At 44.2% G+C, this 18167-nt stretch overlaps 1 protein-coding gene across 1 annotated transcript; it reads right to left on the reverse strand.

Annotated features, from left to right (window-relative positions):
• Positions 1-4740: 4740 nt before the first annotated feature.
• On the reverse strand, positions 4741-18134 carry adamts5 (ADAM metallopeptidase with thrombospondin type 1 motif, 5 (aggrecanase-2)). The gene is made up of 8 exons (XM_088989423.1): positions 16690-18134; positions 11279-11411; positions 9749-9916; positions 8266-8549; positions 8006-8189; positions 6783-6958; positions 5912-6087; positions 4741-5808 (listed from the first exon to the last, which is right to left on the reverse strand). Exons 1-8 carry the CDS (start codon positions 17767-17769, stop codon positions 5127-5129), a joined length of 2883 nt encoding a protein of 960 aa, XP_088845549.1. The 5' UTR covers positions 17770-18134; the 3' UTR covers positions 4741-5126.
• Between the last annotated feature and the right edge of the window lie 33 nt (positions 18135-18167).

The raw sequence follows: 18167 nt of genomic DNA on the forward strand, positions 1-18167 counted from the left end.
GTAAATATGGGTTGGTGCAATAAAGCTACATGTATCAATACACCTTTCTTGATACTTGCACGATGTACAGTTGTTTTTTTATGAAACGGTTTTGCACATAACAGTATACAGTAGACATTTTTATTTTACTATGCTTAGAATATCTTGTTTTTCTATCCTTTCACCCCACCTCATCCCCTTTCAAATTGCTGCTATGGACTGCAAATTTCCCTATTGTGGGACGAATAAAGGTTTTCTGATTCTGATCCTGACGTTACAGTGTGCTTCGAAACTGAAAGAATCCCGAAGAAACAGACTGGAAACCGTTTCAGTGGCGTGCTCAGCTTTACCGAGCCAAGTCGACTGTGTCGATCCTCAGCCAGACAGCGACCGAACGCCACTTCTCGGGGAGATTGGGGAAAGAGAGGCCGCTGAGGTCTTAAGGTGGAACGCTTTTCCAACCGAGGCAAATGCTCCGTTGCACCACGTACAAAGTCAGCCCCCGTCCGCCGTTGTCTTCCCCAGCCCACCCCGACTTGGTCTCTCTCCTCTGGACAGCCGGTGAATAAACGACCCCGAGGATTTACTTCCAAAAATACTTACAAATACTATCATATCTCATTTTATTAGCTTCATTAGCCTAAATCGCCCCACGTTTAATCTGTTAAAAACGCCTACATCGTCTTTCTAAAAATACGAATCGCTTAGGACAGAAAATGACTCATCGAAATACGTCAAAATGACATCTTTCAGTACTCACGTGTCATGTTTTTGCTAAACATCGTTGCTAATTTATGCTACACAAGTGTTTCTCAGACTACCGGAGACAAATTCCTTGCCAGGTGTACATACTTGGCCAATAATGATGAAAAAGAATTATCGATCGAATAGCAGTGGCACACATTGCATCGATCTCACTTCTTATCACGATATTTGTTTTCTTGATAGTTGTCACTGTTGTAAAACTACAAAACGACACGGAATCAAATTCTATTTCAAATCTTATTTCCACCTTAACAACGACGGCCTAGAAAAAAATGGACTGCACTTCAAGATATGTCCGCTAGATGTCAGCAACGACCTCCAAAATATACAAACACTATTTCCAGCAATTGCTAGTTTTATTGAAAGATGGCGCTGTTGTATTACAGTGGAGATCGAGGAAAAAAACAGACAGCTTTTGCGTCATGTCAAATAAATGGCCAGAGAGACTGAGATAGAGAGAAAGCGTGAGAGAGAGAGAGAGAGAGAGAGAGAGAGAGAGAGAGAGAGAGAGAGAGAGAGAGAGAGAGAGAGAGAGTTAGAGAGCGAATTGGAAAGAAAGACAGAGAGTGTCCTTTGCCCTCTTGCTTGTTATCCACTTGTGTCTTTTTGGACAACCATGACTGAGTTAAATATGGTTCCAAGAAAGCTTTTTGTCTGTGGTCCATTTTTAGAAAATAGCAAAGTTTCACTTTGGAGCTGCTGTTATGTGGGTTTCAGAAAAAAAATTGCGTTTAATTAAATGTCCTTTCGGTGCTGTCATCTCGTGTGTTCGAAAATGAGGCAGCTGTTCGTCTTTCCTTCACCTGATGACATTTTCAGTGAAGGTTAAGGGAATGTGCTGGAAAGGTTCGGAGGGTTGGTTTCCCAAAGAGACGCTTTCATACAGTTTATGGGAGCATCGCTACTGTTCGTGTAGCTCTCTCTCTCTCTTGGGACACTTGAAGTCATTTTTATTGGTGTTTTGCATTTGACTAAAAATATCAGCCTGCGTGTTTTTGGGTATTTTAGATGCTATAAAACGTTTTTCTGATGTCAGTTAGGAGACAAAAAAATTGGTGTCAGTTGTCCTTTAAGTCCATACCGGGTGGCGAAAACGAGAACACACACACGCACCCACACCAACACACACAGGCAGACACAATATGTTTAAATATAGATATTTTATGTACATCCAACGATGAGGTAAAAAAAAAACACTATATCCTTCTTACACTGTGAGTTCTGCATCGTTGTAAAGTTAAATAGTAATCTGGTACAAAATGACTACAATAAATAAAGCTAATCTCCTTTGCTTTGTTATTCACACATAGAAGTTGTACAAACAATAAATTACAAGCTCAGTGCCATTTTTGTTTGTTTGTTTGTTGTTGTTTTTTTGCTGTTCAGCGAGAGGACGAAGTTGTGTGTTTTGACTTGCAATGTGTGAAGTGTGGGCATACTGATTTTGACCATTTAAACAAATAAAAATATGAGCAACCTCCACACAATGTGGAAAGTTATCATGGCGTGCCTTCCATTCTTAAACCAATAAAATATATGTGTTGGTTTAGCTTGCTACCAATACAGTGTGCTCGCTCTGGCCAGTATGTTCTTATCGCTTTCTATCAGCTAGCTAGCTAGCTTTCTATCAGCTAGCTCACTAGCTTACTATCAGCTTACTATCAGCTCACTAGCTATCTTACTATCAGCTAGCTAGCTAGATTTCTATCAGCTAGCTAGATAGCTTTCTATCAGCTAGCAAGATAGCTTTCTATCAGCTAGCGAGGTAGCTTTCTATCAGCTAGATAGATAGCTTTCTATCAGCTAGCGAGATAGCTTTGTATCTGAGTTAGCTTGCTATCAGCTAGCTGGCTTTCTATCAACTAGCAAGCTATATAGCTAGCTTTCTATCAGCTAGCTAGATAGCTTTCTATCAGTTAGCTAGATAGCTTTCTATCAGCTAGCTAGGTAGCTTTCTATCAGCTAGCTAGCTAGCTGACTATCAGCTAGCTAGATAGCTTTCTTTCAGCTAGCTAGGTAGCTTTCTATCAGCCAGCTAGATAGCTTGCTATCAGCTAGCTAGATAGCTTTCTATAAGCTAGCTAGCTAGCTTGCTATCAGCTAGCTAGCTGGCTTTCTATCAGCTTGTAAGCTAGATAGCTAGCTAGCAGCTAGCTTACTCCAATCAGATTACTGCTATTGTCCTAACCCTGGCTCTGGTTTCACCTCATGGGCCGATCTGAATACCTCTATAATGTACTATCCCTGGCCCTGGTTTCACCCCATTAGCCAATCTAATTACCTCTCCAATCTGATTACCTCTATTGTACTATCCCAGGCTCTGATTTCACCTCATTAGCATGACTAAGCCTACGGGTATCGCCATAAGGAGTCTGTCGTAAGCACGGTCGAAATGAAACCATAAACCACCATGGCGATTTAGTGAACGTTTTCCTGCTATTTTACATCCGACATTTAGGAAAAAAGTACAGATGACGTCTGAAGAAACCTTTTCCTCGATGGACCACTCCTGTACGACTGAGAGCCTTACACAGAAAAAAATAAGCAAATGTGTCTTTCACTTCAGAGAATGTCAAACTTCCAGTCATGAGGTCACGGTTACTTTACCTCTTCTGGCATCAACACTCGTGTCATTAGGAAGAAGATTCTTCCTAAGCTATTGCAGAGCGAAGGAACTTCGAGAACCTGACCACAGTTTAGCTCAACCACCGCCATTTTGTCGCAGGACGGACAAGGTGGAAAGCACCATTTAGAAACACAGAATTTTCCCCCGTCCGTTGTTGGTCACCGTCAGCCCCCGTCGCTGGTTAGCTGAAAGGTTAAAGCCTTGAAGTAAGTCCCCCTTAGGACAAGACAAAATACAGTGGTACCTTGGCTTACGAACTTAATTGGTTCCCAGAAAGTGTGTGTAAGGTGAAAAGTGTGTATTCCAAACATTATTCTCCCATATGAAACCATTAAAGTGAGAATCATCCATTCCCAGGACCCATAAAACATAATTTACAATTAAATAAGCCTTAAAGGACAACCGACACCATTTTTTTGTTTCATAACTGACATCAGAAAAATGTTTGATAGCATCTAAAATACCCAAAACACGCAGGCTGATATTTTTAGTCAAATGCAAAACACCAATAAAAATGACTTCAAGTGTCCCAAAACTACTTCAAAATGACCTCGGAGATGCCGAGTTTCAGAAGGTCCCGCCCCCTTGTTCGTGATGTCACGCCAGGACGTCTTGCCTTGCTCTAGAATCAAAACAATGGCTTCAGATTCGGAGAATATGCTTTCTTGTTACTCATCCAGTTATGAAGATGATTCAAATGGTTCTGAAGAGGAAAGCATGAATGTTTGCAATCGATTAAAGAAGTCCTCCTGTATCAATTCGAGCCGTCAGGACTCCAATGTAGCATCCCCAAAAAAATGCACAAGATGGCGCCCAAGCTCCATTGGCAATGGGCTGATTTGTCTGCTGGGAATTTGTGTCAACTAGTATCAAATAGTAGTCTTGGTGCAACACACAACGATTCACCATCGCGTTATTTATGTTTTCCTTCTAATTTTGCCATAAACACGGATCAACACGAAGTTTCCAGACCAATCAAAGTACCCAAAATGCATTGTGTGTCACTTTCTCGGTCAGGGGCGTTCCCTCTGTGACGTCACGTCAGGCATCGTCATCAACTGGAAAACAAGACTTCCTAAATATTCAGCGCGAGTCTTGAAAAGTAAAATCTAGCTATATGCGGTGGAATCTTTGTAAAATACGCTCAGTAGAAGTTATTTGAAGTCATTTTACAAATTATGGACACAAATTGTCCGGGGGCGTCGGCTGTCCTTTAAAACTACACAAAATATACCTTATTGTTTTGTATAATAAATGTGCTATTGGATTGTAATTAAAGAAATAAACTGTAATGTATAATAAAGTCGTTTTATTTACCTTTGTGATGGTCGTTGATGGTTCGTTAGCTAAAGCGTTCGTAAGTCGAGGTAATCACTGTACATTTTTTTTTCAAGCAGATTCTCTGTGAGACTTGGTTCAACATTCACAGCCCTGATTATGGTTCCAGACCAGTGGTTCTTAACCTGGGTTCGATCGAACCCTAGGGGTTCGGTGTGTCGGTCTTAGGGGTTCGGTGGATCCTCCGCTACAGAAGTCCACCCCTCAAGTCTAGATTGCAGTTAGTTACGACAGTCATTGGAAGAAGGGTTCATATGAAACTGGTGGGGTTCGGTACCTCCAACAAGATTAAGAACCACTGTTCCAGACTATGTCTTCAAATATTTGGTCCATACACCCATGTACTTGATACTTTTTTTCTGGAACCACTTTATGTTGTCCTTCAAAAGTCTTGGTTCCCCCATCCCGTTTAGCCATTTTAACATTTTGTCACAAGACAGTGTTTAAAAGCAGAGGGACGAGAATCCAGTAAACATCCCTTAGACAGTTTCCCATCCTGGTCCTTACACTGAACAGTCCTACTCTGCCAACCGCTGTCACAAGTCCTGGAGCATCTCATCCAAACTCCTGTTACCCATTGAGGTCCAGACGGCGGCGTAGTCAGTAAGGAAGCCGCCGTTGCCGTAGGAACCAGGATAGACGGGGTAGGGGAGGATGTCGTAGCGCTACTACGGGTGGTTCTTAGGGCGCCAGTTGTCGTGCCCCGTAAGTGGGCCAGATTCAAGCTGGGGGCAAGCAACGCCGGCGCCTGCTGCGGAGATGTTCGGCGCGGCATGAAGAAGCTATAACGGACATCCAGGGTTTTTTTAGCATCCGTCGCTAAGATCTGGATGACCAAAGCTTCTTGAATGGCCCCGGGGCCCATACTGTGGAGCCATTCGTCCCTTTGACTCCAGCCGCTGTAGTTGAGCACGGAGCCGTTGAGAGGAATGATGGTCTCGGAGGTGGAGATCATGAACTTGCCGTTGAGGAGGTAATGGCCGTTGGGTTTGCGCAGGGCGAGGTAGGCGGTGTAACGGTTTTGATCTTTGGGTTTGTGCTGACGGACCTTGATGTGGGTGGAGCCTGCGGGGATTTTCACTACATCGGTGTAGCCTTTACTGTTTGTCGGGGTGAGAGGAGACGTGGGTTAGCTGGGCGGCTAAAGGACAATCGTTTTTGGGTTTTTACGTTACCCGCATCCAGGTTTGTAAGTGTTCTTACCTTTTCTTGGTGAAGTTGCCCACAACCCGGACGCATCCCGTGCTGTCGCCGCCGCATATGCCACACTTGTCAAATTGAAGTTTGGAGCCTATGATGCCATCGCAGCCTGTTCGCACGCATTTCCCCTTCACGCACACCGAGCTGCTGGAAGGACGGCATTCGGTCCCGTCTATCACCTGAAAACCGGGAGTTTCGTTAACATCACCCATTGGAATGCTTTGTTTTACTTACGTTTCTTGGCAGCAATAGTTAAAATCTTAACGAAAGAATATAGATGGTTTGAAAAGAAGCTATGTTCATAAAACAGCAAAATCCTACACTGAACCGCCATGGTGGGTTGAGGTTCAATTTGGATCGTTCGTACAACAGACTGCTTAGGCAACATAGGCTTAGTTATGCTGATGAGGTGATACCAGAGCAAATGGGGCAATCAGGTCAGTCGTAGACCTGATACTCAGGCAGGACAATAAAAGTAATCAGTCAGGACAATAGAAGTAATCAGTGGAGCCGCAGGGAGTAGTCCTCTGCTCCCCATTTTGAAGTAGTTTTGGGACACTTTAACTCATTTTTATTGGTGTTTTGCATTTGACTAAAATATCAGCCTGCGTGTTTTGGGTATTTTCGATGCTATAAAACGTTTTTCTGATGTCAGTTAGGAAACAAAAAACTGGTGTCGGTTGTCCTTTAACTACATTTGTTTCTTTAGATATTTTACCAGAAGTACGTCCTATGTGGCGCGGCTCACGTAGCAATATGCGCTAATCGTAATAGCCTAGCGCCGGTGCTAGGCGCAGTAGAGTTACAAAGCTGCCCAGATGCATGACTGCTTTATAATCTCCTAGCGCCATTGCCCCTTTTGCCAAAAACTCACCCTGTGCGAGAACACCACGTAGTAACCGGTTCCTTTGGCTCTGCAGGTGAGTTTGCAGGCGTCTTTCGGGAGAACTCCGGCATATTTGGGCACCCACTCCACAAAGGTTTTCACCCCTTTGGGATCCGTTTGCGGGCCGTTGCGCACCTCACATTGTTCCTGCCGGAAACTCTTATCTGGAGGACCACAGTGTAACCCAAAACGGTTAATAATAATAATAATAATAATAATAATAATAATAAGAAGAAGAAGAAGAAGAAGAAGAAGAAGAAGAAGAAGAAGAAGAAGAAGAAGAAGAAGAAGAAGAACAAGAACAAGAAGAAGAACAAGAACAAGAAGAAGAAGAACAAGAAGAAGAACAAGAACAAGAAACATAAGAAAAACAAGAACAGGATGAACAAGAACAAGAACAAGAAGAACAAAAACAAGAACAAGAAGAAGAACAAGAAGAAGAAGAACAAGAACAAGAAGAAGAAGAACAAGAAGAAGGAGAAGAACAAGAAGAAGAACAAGAACAAGAAGAAGAACAAGAACAAGAAACATAAGAAAAACAAGAACAGGATGAACAAGAACAAGAAGAACAAAAACAAGAACAAGAAGAAGAACAACAAGAAGAAGAACATGAAGAAGGAGAAGAACACGAAGAAGGAAAAGAAGAACAAGAAGAAGTGTAATAATAATAATAATAATAATAAGAAGAAGAAGAAGAAGAAGAACAACAACAACAACAACAACAACAACAATAACAACAAGAACAAGAAGAAGAACAACAAGAACAGGATGAACAAGAACAAGAAGAAGAAAAGAAGAAGAACATGAAGAAGGAGAAGAAGAACAAGAACAAGAAGAACAAGAACAAGAAGCATAATAATAATAATAATAATAATAATAATAATAATAATAATAATAATAATACATTTTCTTTCTAAGCGCCTTTCAAAACTCTCAAGGACACTTTACAGTCACTGGATCAGTTTTTCTGTGGGTGAGCAGCGGCAGCAACATGCGCCAGCGTTCACTCAACCCGGAATAACACAAATAAATAAAAAGTTAGCTAGCGAATAGCTAGTTAGTAATAATAATAATAATAATACATAATAATTTAATAGCGCCTTTAATAATAATCACTTTACATCACGGATACGTTTCTTTCTAAGCAGCGGCTTTCAAGACAGCTAGCTAGGTAGACGTAGCGCGGTTAACTCCGAATGCTGCACACTCACTTGACGGTGGGCATGGCGTGACGTTGCACGAGCGGTAGATGGCTCTCTTCCCAGTGCAGTAACGGCCGTTGTTACGCGGCGGAGGGTTGTTGCATAACCGCTGGGCAAATTGCACTCCGCCGCCGCATGTTCTGGTACATGACCCCCAGGAACCCCAAGAACTCCAACTGCCGTGGTTGGAAGACTAGGGCATAAATCAAGAATCTTATCAAGAATTCCTCGCTTTCCGAGCAATGGCAGAAACTTTTGGACTTCCCTACCGAGTAATGCCTCTTGCGTGTTTTATCCACGCACTTGCCCTGCAGGCAGATGCGTCCTTTCCCGCAGGGTGTTCCCTCCACCGCCGGCAACTTCTTGGTCAGACACACCATCTGCCCCTGGCGAATGACGGCGCACCACAGCCGGGAGCACACGTCCATACCGGGGCACACGGTGTATTCCGGTCCAAAAGCTAAACGGCACTGGCGCACGGCGTCGTAGCTTTGCCCCGGGAGCTCTTCGGGACCCAGCAGGGGTTGGCGGGGAGAGTCCAGAAGGCACTCGGCTGCAGCGAAAAAGGGCGGAACCGTCAAGCATCAGATGATGGCGGTGAAGCGTTACTTTGTTTTTGTTTTCACGGCGTACAATAATAATAATAAGATAGCAAATAGATAGAAAATGAAGAGCTAGCTACGTAGCCAACTAGCTAGTTAGATAGCAAATAGATAGCGAATACATAGCTAGCTAGGTAGCCAGCTAGCTAGTTAAATAGCAAATAGATAGCAAATAGCAAATGAGCAAATAGATAGCACTTAAATAGCCAGCTAGGTAGCCAACTACATAACTAGCTAGCCAGCCTTTCAAAATTCTCAATGTCATTTTCCAGTCACAAGATCAGTTTTTCTGCGGGTGAGCAGCGGCAGCTACACGCACCACCGTTCACTCAACCCGCAAATAACTCAAATAGATAGAAAGTTAGCTAGCTAGCTAATAGATAACTAATAAATATCCTGTGACTGTAAAGTGTTCTTGAGAGTTTTGACAAATGAAATGTATTCTTATTATTAGATAGTTAGCTAGTTAGATAGCGAATAGATAGCAAATAGATAACAAATGAATAGCTAGCTAGGCAGCCAGCTAGATAGTTAGATAGCGAATAGACAGCAAATAGATAGCTAGCTAGGTAGCCAGCTAGCTAGTTAGATAGCGAATATATAGCAAATAGACAGCAAATGAATAGGTAGCTAAGTAGCCAGCTAGCTAGTTAGATAGCGAATAGATAGTAAATAGATAGCTAGGTAGCCAGCTAGTTAGTTAAATAGCGAATATTTAGCAACTAATGAGCTAGCTAGGTAACCAGCTAGCTAGTTAGATAGCGAATAGATAGCAAATAGATAGCAAATAAGTGAATAGATAGCAAATAGCTAGCTAGCCAGCTAGCTAGTTAGATAGTGAATAGATAGCAAATAGATCGCTGGCTAGGTAGCCAATCCTTGTTTTTAGATTTATAATAATAATAATAATAATAATAATAATAATAATAATACATTTTATTTCAAGCGCCTTTCAAAGCTCTCAAATACACTTTATAGTCACAGGGTATCTATTAGTTAAAACAGCAACTTGTAGCATCCATAGATTGTCTCACATTTCCTAATCCCACGTCAATCCGCTTCAATTCCAAGGCGCGACTGTGCCACATACGCATCGGGGCGCGATGAAAATAACTTTGAACATGCGCTTCGGAAAAAAAAACATGCTCACCGTTGCCATCGTCAAAGAAGTCTGTGATGGTTGCCGAGGTACAACGGCTCCAAGGTTTGGACGCATCAATGGAGGTGAGGATGGAAGACATGAGCCTCTTGTCGCTGTTCACGCCAAAACGTTCCTCGCAGAATTTCGAGTCGTCGTGGGACAAACCCAGCAAATGACCTGAGGCGCACATGGAGGAAAGGAATGTTTGTTCACGGTTGACGGGAACAGAGAAATGATGCCACAGGTTTGCACATGCGGCAAGAATGAGAAAAACAAAACAAAACAATGAACCCTCAAGTGCTTTTCTTTTGACAACCGCAAAGCTGATGACAGATGAGCAAGCCCGATCACGTCTTAACAACTGTAGTCATGCTTACTGATAGAGAATAGACAGAATAAAGTTATCATATAAAAAAAATATAAATATAATCATATAAAAAAAGTTAGCATATTTAAAGGACAACCGACGTCTCCGGACAAGTTGTGTCCATAATTTGTAAAATGGCTTCAAATGACTTTTACTGAGCATACTTTACAAAGATTCCACCGCATGTAGCTATATTTTACGTTTTAAGACTCTCGCTGAATATTCCGGAAGTCTGACGTGACGTGACGTCACTGAAGGAACGCCCCTGACAGAAAAAAGGACAGCAGTCCTTCCATCACGTCAATGCATTTTGCTGTACTTTGTTTGTTACTTTGCACCCAAAAGAGGCAGAAGAGGGCGACAAAGCTCCGTGTAAGGAATTAATCAGCCTGTGGAAACGGGCTGATTAATTCTTTACATGGAGCTCTGTCGCCATTTTCTGCATCTTTTTTGGTGCGACATTTCGCCCCCTATTGCCTCAAAATAGTCACACAAACGCACACCTTGTTGGTGTTTTTCAATGATCTCTTGCTGCTCAATCGGAATTTTCTTTTGTATCCTCTTCGGCTCAACATTAGCCTGTGGTGGGGTCTTTTTCGGTCCCATAAAAGCAAAAGTACTCCACTCTGTAACAAACCATGTCCGCGCTCATAGAAAGGGGGTGATGAAAACTCCTCCGCCAGCCACCGTGGCACCGTGTGGTATGGTTCGTCCGCCGAAAAGTAGTTCGTATGCCAAGATTATATTCTCGCGAATTTAATGTTCGTAAGGATAAAATTTCATGAGCGAAAGCGTTCGTAAATTGAGGTATCACGGTATTCAAATCAAGAAGACGGTGTTTTACTAATGTATCACTTCAATTTGCATATACAGTAAAGTCTCGTTATATCGATATCGGATATATCGATAGTCCCGGTTATATCGATACTATTTCTATGCACGCACGGAGAAACTTACATGCAAACAGGGTCCGATATATCGATAGTCCCGGTTATATCGATATTTTTTCGGACTCCCTTGAATATCGATATAACAAGACTACTGTACTCGCAATAAATAGCTCAACAGAGGGCTGCAGAGGTTGAGCGTCAGTCATGAATGGCAGTAAAAGACAACCTTCTTGCGTCCGAGCCTTTGTTTACAGCGTCCCAACAAACATCTCTAACACTTACCGATCTCATGCGCCACTGTGAACGCAGCGTGAAGCCCGTCATCCTCGATGACGGCACAGCTTCTCTCCGGAGAGCAAATCGTGCCGACGTCTGCCATTCCCAGAGTGTCACATGAGTGATGGCCGCAGAGGTCCTGCAAAAAAATGTTTACGGAAAGACTTTAAAGCAGCCCTAACGACAAACGAGGTGTGCGTTTGTGCGACTTTGCGTCCCAGCTAAGTCGACCATTGCTACGTGTGGCTAACGGTGTTTCTGTGTTGTCTAAGCAACAGTCTCAGGCAATAGAAGAGGTTGACAAACTTTTGTTGATTTGGATTAATGGAAAACAGCTAGCAGGGGACAGTGTGAGTGAGGGTATTATCGCCGAGAAAACACTGCAACTTCACTCGGACATTGTCAAAAGGCAACTATATAAACTACCATCACAAAGGCCAATAAAACAATTTTATTATACATTACAGTTTATTTCTTTCATTACAATACAATAGCACATTTATTATACATAAAATGAGGTGTATTTTGTGTAGTTTTAAGGCTTATTTTGTAGAAAACTATGTTTTATGGGGACCTGGGAACGGATTATTTTCATTTTAATGGTTTCTTATGGGAAATAAATGTTTGGAAGATGAACTTTTCGCCTTACACACACTTTCTGGGAATCAATTAAGTTCAGAAGCTGAGGTATCACTGTACAGAGATGTTGTAAAGGCAGCCACTCTTGCGGCGCCATTTTGAAGTCAAAACAACAACAAAAATAACAACAACAAAAAACGAAAGAACAAATAATGTGACACAAAAGACACAGACAGTCATCTAATCGGAAGCACTTTTCTGCACCCACTTTGTTGTCTGAAGCAGTTCTAGATGAAAGTGAAGCAGACAAATCATTCTTTTCACCAGTGGATAGAGGACATCATGGTGAAATGTGCATGTCTGCTACAAGCTAAATGTTGAAAGCAAACAGGAAGCTGTCGCATCCAAAGATTGTCTCACATCGCCTAATCCCACGTAAATCCGCTTCAATTCCAAGATGCGGCCGTTTCACATATGCATTATTTCTTCTCATGGCGGGCTACTTAAGCTATGCTTTGATCCAGCCGCAGACTAGACCGGCTAGGTGGTACGCGCCAGCCGGTCCCTCAACCCGGAATAACTCAGAAAGCTAGCTAGCTAATAGCTAGACGTTTGAGGAGCCCTTCACTGTCCTGCAAGTCCCTGGAGAGTTCATCTACTAAAAACCATCATTGTACAAATCTATCTGGCTATCTAGCTAGCTGTCTATTTGATGCCTATTAACTATTTAGCTAACTGGCTGGCTATATGGCGAGCTAGCTATTAGCTATCTATCTAGATATTGGCTGGCTATCTAGCTAGCTAGATAGCTATTGGCTGGCTATCTAGCTCTAGCTAGCTAGCTATCTATTTCTGTTCATGCAAACAAATACAGTCCATGTGCTTGTAGTAAACAAACATGGATGAACACGTGCCATGCGACAAAATGGCAACCGTGCTTCAAGACACGCACATGACCAACGAAGGGAAACGAAGGGAAACTACCGAGTGCCCTCTCCTCTAATTGTGTGCCGTCAAGCCAACTGCTTATTTTCTATCTAACAGCAGGAATGTCGACAAAGTTTCGGACACTGTTTCACCCCTTTCTTTTTCTATTTGTTTCTTCACCAAAGTCATCCAAGATGGCCGCCGTTTCCAAACTCAAGCGCGGATCAAAAGAAGAAAAATACAAACTTGGCTTGTTATGACGACCAAGAATATTTTTCCCTTTTGGAAATTAGACAAGAGAGAAAAGCAAAATGGTCGTAAAAGAGAAACAAAATGAAAGGAAGTCGGCCAAAAAAAGGGGGGGGCGGGATGGGCAGATGCCGGAAATGAAAGAGAGCTAGCAGAGTTGGTGGGCGGATAGCCGCTTCGAGTTACGGTGGGATTGGCAGAAATAACAAGGCGAGCAGGTGGCTGCATGGATGAGAAAGTCAGGCGGCCGACGCGTGAGAGCCGGACCGAGTTAAACAAACAGCCGAGCAGACGTTCAACGTCTGAGGAAGCTTCTGATGTCATGACTCCATCGAGAGGAGACCACCTCCATCGTTGAACTTTCCATGAAAAGGTTTTTTTTCATCCGTCATCTGGACTTCTTTGAAGGTGTCGGACATTTTGCTTCTCATCCGAAAAGCTTAGTCAGCGAACTAAAAATGTTGCTTGTATCACCTCATCAGCATGATACCAGGGTGAATGGTGCAATCAGGGCCAGTCATAGACCATAATCAGTCAGGACAAAAGATGTCATCAATGTAGCTTCAGGGAATAGTCCTCTGCTCCGCCACCTCTGGACAGTAGGGATATATACAGGTAACATCCGAGTTACGACCACCCGTACTTACGACCACCAGACCCTTTTTTATTTTTCATTTTATTTATTTAATTCTACGCCTGGCATCGCAACGCGCAAGCAGCCGGCAACGCGTACAACAATTTTGGCCAGCCAGCATGTCACACACTCGTACAGCAATCTACTGCATGACGACCCTCAGTACAGTAGTTATACAGTTACAGATACCATCTAGGCAACATTTCCTGTAGTAATGTACACTGCTTTTTTTCTTCCGAACGTGTGAATTTTCAATAGCGCACATGCGTGGGAAGCCGTGCGTATTTGGGTCAGCAGAACGCATGTCCGACGATACTAAACGGTAAGTATAAAAAGTATAAATAAACTGTACAGTGAACAGTTTGGTATACATTACAGGTAGAGGTATACAGTAATAAAAATCGATAATATGAAATATAAAATGATAAAAATGACACTAAAAGTTATAATATTTATAAATGTACTGTAAACGGTTTGGTATATAATAGTATTTAATAGAAAACGTTGCTTAAAAACAACAGATTGACATTGGATATTATCCTGTCGTGTCGGCCATTTTGAATGGATTTCGACTTACGACCGTTTGACTTACATCCGTTTTGTCGGAACAGAACCGGTCATAACTTGGATGTTACCTGTATATGGGTGCAAAAACGTAGACTTCCTTCAAAGGGAAGTGTTAGTTATTTTTCTTTGCGAACAAACCAAAGGGTGAGAAAAGCTCCACAGTGAAGGCGACACAGACGCTCCCCAGCTTACAAACATTCGAGTTACGACGTTATGGTACATATGAACATTTTTGCGGGAACAGTATGTTGAAAAATGTTCGGACAGAGATGCCGTAAGTTCAATTTTGTATTGCAACAGATGCCAGACCAAGTATGCCAGACCAAGTATAACGTGTGAAATATCAAGAACAGCAAAAATAAATAGAGGGGCCGTCTGCCACGGCGGCAGGAGCTGGGAAATGTACACTTGTGATATAGACAAAAACTCACCGACGTGGTACCTTGCGGGTTTGTCAAGTGCGCAGGAAAAGGGAGGAGTCGCCGCGGCACGTGCAAATTCCGTGTAAAAGGTTAAATGACATAACTATGCGGACAAAGTCGGCAAGCGTGCAAGGCGGGGTCCCACTTTGGGCCATTTAACTCATTGACTGCCAGACGATGTGCTAAAAATGTGTCCACTCCAGCGCCAGGGTTTTTGTCATAGTCACTCAAATTCCAGGACCCACAGAATATTGAGTTTTAGGACGACATAAACATTCAATGCAGCCTAAAAAAACCTTAGACTCTCTTCTTCCATCATAAAAAAAAGAGTTAATTCATAAATGATATGGGTCTGGAGTTATATGAGCTTGAAATGAGGGCGGCGGTCGATAAAACAAGGCAATAAATACATATTGGTTTTATATAGCGCTTTAACAACACTTCCCGGTTGAACAGGGTCACCGTTTGTGGCTACCTAGCTAGCTATCTATTTGCTATCTATTAGCTCTCTAACGAGCTAGCTAGCAATCTATTAGCTAGCTAGCTAACTTGATCTTTTTGAGTTGATCTATTTGAGTTGAGCGCTCAGTATTTGAAGTCATTTGAAGTCATTTTACAAATTATGGAAGCAACTTGTCCGGAGGTGTCGGTTGTCTTTTAACAACAAATTTTAACATTCCTGGGAATTGTTTTTGTCTGGTTTGAATGCTGTCGGGGGACTGGGAGGGTAGGCCAGAAACACGGACAAGTCTGCCCAGAAAAACACCGCACACAGGAAAGACACTTTTTTTTATGGCTGCTTCACAGATGCCGAGCAATGTGAAACACACAAAAGGAAGGCAGGAAAGGGGCGGTGGGGCACTTTGGAGGCCGGTTCTCAAGTTGGAAGTCAAAGGATCAACTAACATGACAGGTCGTCGTCAAAATCATCACAGGCTTTGGTCTCCGTGTGTCAAGGATGCATGTGGGCGGCGACTTTGCGCCATTTCCACATCTTGACAGCCACTGGTGCAACTTTGCACCTTCACTGCGCCAACACTGGTGCTAGGCTATTACGATTAGCGCATATTGCTACGTGGTCTGCGCCGCATATGACAAACTTCTGTTAAAATACCGTATTTAGCTAGCTATTTGAGTCAGGGAGCATATTAGCTATCTAGTTGGCTGGCTATCTATTAGCTATATAGCATTATATTAGCAAGCTATATATTCACTATCTAGCTAGGTACTTGTTGGCTATTGATTGGCTAGCTAGCTATCTTTCTATCTATTTGAGGTACTTCCGGGTTGAGTGAACGCTGGCGTGTGTGGTTGCCGCTGCTCACCCGCAGAAAAAAATATCCTGTGACTGTTAAGTGTCCTGGAGAGTTTTGAAAGGCGCATAGAAATGAAATGTATGATGATGATGAAAGTGACCCTGACAGTTTTGAAAGGCACTTATAAATGAAATGTATTATTATTATTAAATGTTATTCTAGATGTATAATTTTTAACTTTTGCATCCCCCCGTAGCGCTTCCAAAAGCTGTGCAAACCCACCAGATAGCCAGCTAATCTATAGCTAGATGAATAGATGGCTAATAGATAGCTAGCTAAATAGCCAGACAGTTAGCTGGCTATCTAGCTAGGTATATGTTTGCTGTCTATTAGATATTTAACTAACTAGCTGGCTAGCTAGCTAGCTTTCCATCTATTTAAGTTACTTCCGAGTTGAGTGAACGCTGGCGCGTGTGGCAGGAAACCTTATCCTGTAAAGTGACCTTAAGAGTTTTGAAAGACACTTATAAATGAAATGTATTATTATTATTATAATTTGTAATGCCCCAGATGCATCCCCGCGTGTGTCACAAGTAACCGCGTCAGCAACTTTCACGCAACGTGTCACGAAGCAGAAAGCAGCCGCCCGCCATCCAAAACGTAAACAAGCCGTCGGATGACGTCACTCGGTTGCCCTTGGCATCGCACCTGGTCGCTAAGCGGCCGCTCGGGGTCTGGAGGACGCCGCGAGACGCCAAACCAAGCCGAAGGAAGTTTGTTTACCTGCCTAGTGAAGAGGATGGCGGCGTCGTGGTGGTGTTGGTGGTCGTCGTCCAGCGGGTTTTGCTGGTTCTGCCATTTGCAGAAGCTCTTCAGGGTCGCCGCCGCGTTCTTGGACACTTCCAATCCTTTGTCCTTGTCCGTGACGGCGGTGACTTTGACCACCGACAACCGGATGGGGTTCTCGATGCTGGCGTGGCCGTACAACTTGGAGGCGATGGACGCCAGCGTGAGGAGATAGTGGTTCAAGTCCTTGCCGTACTTTTTCGTCATGGTTTCGTCCGCTACTAGAAGCAGCTCCACGTGCCTGGCGCGAGAGACCGACCTCCTACGCCGACGCATCAGGCCGTCCTCAGCCGCGAGTCGAACGAGGTTCAACCTGTTCGCGCCCAGATGACGCGCAGAGAGCCTCTCTCCGGTCCTCCCGCCGCGTCTTTTCCCCGCCGCGTCCCTGCGTCCTCGGCGTCCGTCTCGCGTCCCGCAGCTCTCGCGACCGTCACGCACGGGTTCGAACGTAAAGCTCTCCCGCGTGAACACGTGGAGAGCGCGTTCGGCGTCCTTATCCTGCAGTGCGCGCGCGTCGTTCTCGTGTCCCTTGGCCCGGACGATCGGCGTGACCGCGTAGCGCACGCCGTGAACGGCGAAGAAGCCTTCCAGACCTCCGCCGCAGAGGTTGAAGACGGCCAGCGACTCCGGCTTGCCGTTGACCGTCCCCCGGTAGACGCAGTCCCGCCGTAAAGCCTCCGCGCTGCCCCCCATCATCGCGAGGACGTACCGGGGGCTCAAGTGACGCGACAACGCCGACTCGTCGCGCTCCAGGTCCAGTTGGAAGCGAACCCCGTCCAGGTAGAGGAGGTACCCCGCCTTCCCCCCTCCGTGATAGATCCGGTCGACAGTTCGCACGACCCCGTCGGTCCTCCTGGCCGGCGCGAGCAGCGAGTCGTTGGCAGGTGGCAGATAAAAGCCTTGGAAAACCGAGACCCCCCCACCGGTACCGGTTTCCAACTCCAGCAGGACACCCAGCAACAGTAGACGAAAGCCAAGCATGCCGTCGGCCGGAGCACCGAGCAGCCTCTTCGCCATTGTTCATTCCACACGGTGCGGCATCCACGTCGTCCTTGTCCGACTTTGAGAACGTTCCGAGGACGAATTAAGGAGACCAAAAACTTAATTGCCGGTCCAGAACGCCCATTCTGCCCCACGTAAAAACGGCGTCAACAAAAGCGGCGAGAGGAGCAGAGATGGAGATGGAACGTCGTCGCGCAGGCTTGAGCTCAACTTGCGAGAAGCAAATCACAAAGTTTGCTCTTAATAGGACACAGCTGAAAAGTCCTGCCCCCTTTGCACTCCATCACCGCCTCCCCGTCCTCGCTTGAGCTCGCTTCCTCAAATCACTCAAGTAGGAGAGAGAGGCGAGGACTTCGAAAATCAGCGGCGGGCCGTGCATGTCACTCCGAGGCCTTCGGTAGTGCTACGTCTGA

Source organism: Hippocampus bargibanti, linkage group LG01 (assembly GCF_051943395.1).
Source record: "Hippocampus bargibanti isolate YZ-2025 linkage group LG01, ASM5194339v1, whole genome shotgun sequence".
NCBI classification, from domain to species: domain Eukaryota; kingdom Metazoa; phylum Chordata; class Actinopteri; order Syngnathiformes; family Syngnathidae; genus Hippocampus; species Hippocampus bargibanti.

Coding starts and splice junctions, on each gene's coding strand:
- adamts5 (XM_088989423.1), bottom strand. CDS start 17,769: ATGGCGAAGAGGCTGCTCGGTGCTCCGGCCGACGGCATGCTTGGCTTT. Junction 8,550..9,748: donor CTTCTTTGACGATGGCAACG/GTGAGCATGTTT, acceptor TTTTCGCTGCAG/CCGAGTGCCTTCTGGACTCT. Junction 6,088..6,782: donor ACGTGGTGTTCTCGCACAGG/GTGAGTTTTTGG, acceptor CCCGGTTTTCAG/GTGATAGACGGGACCGAATG.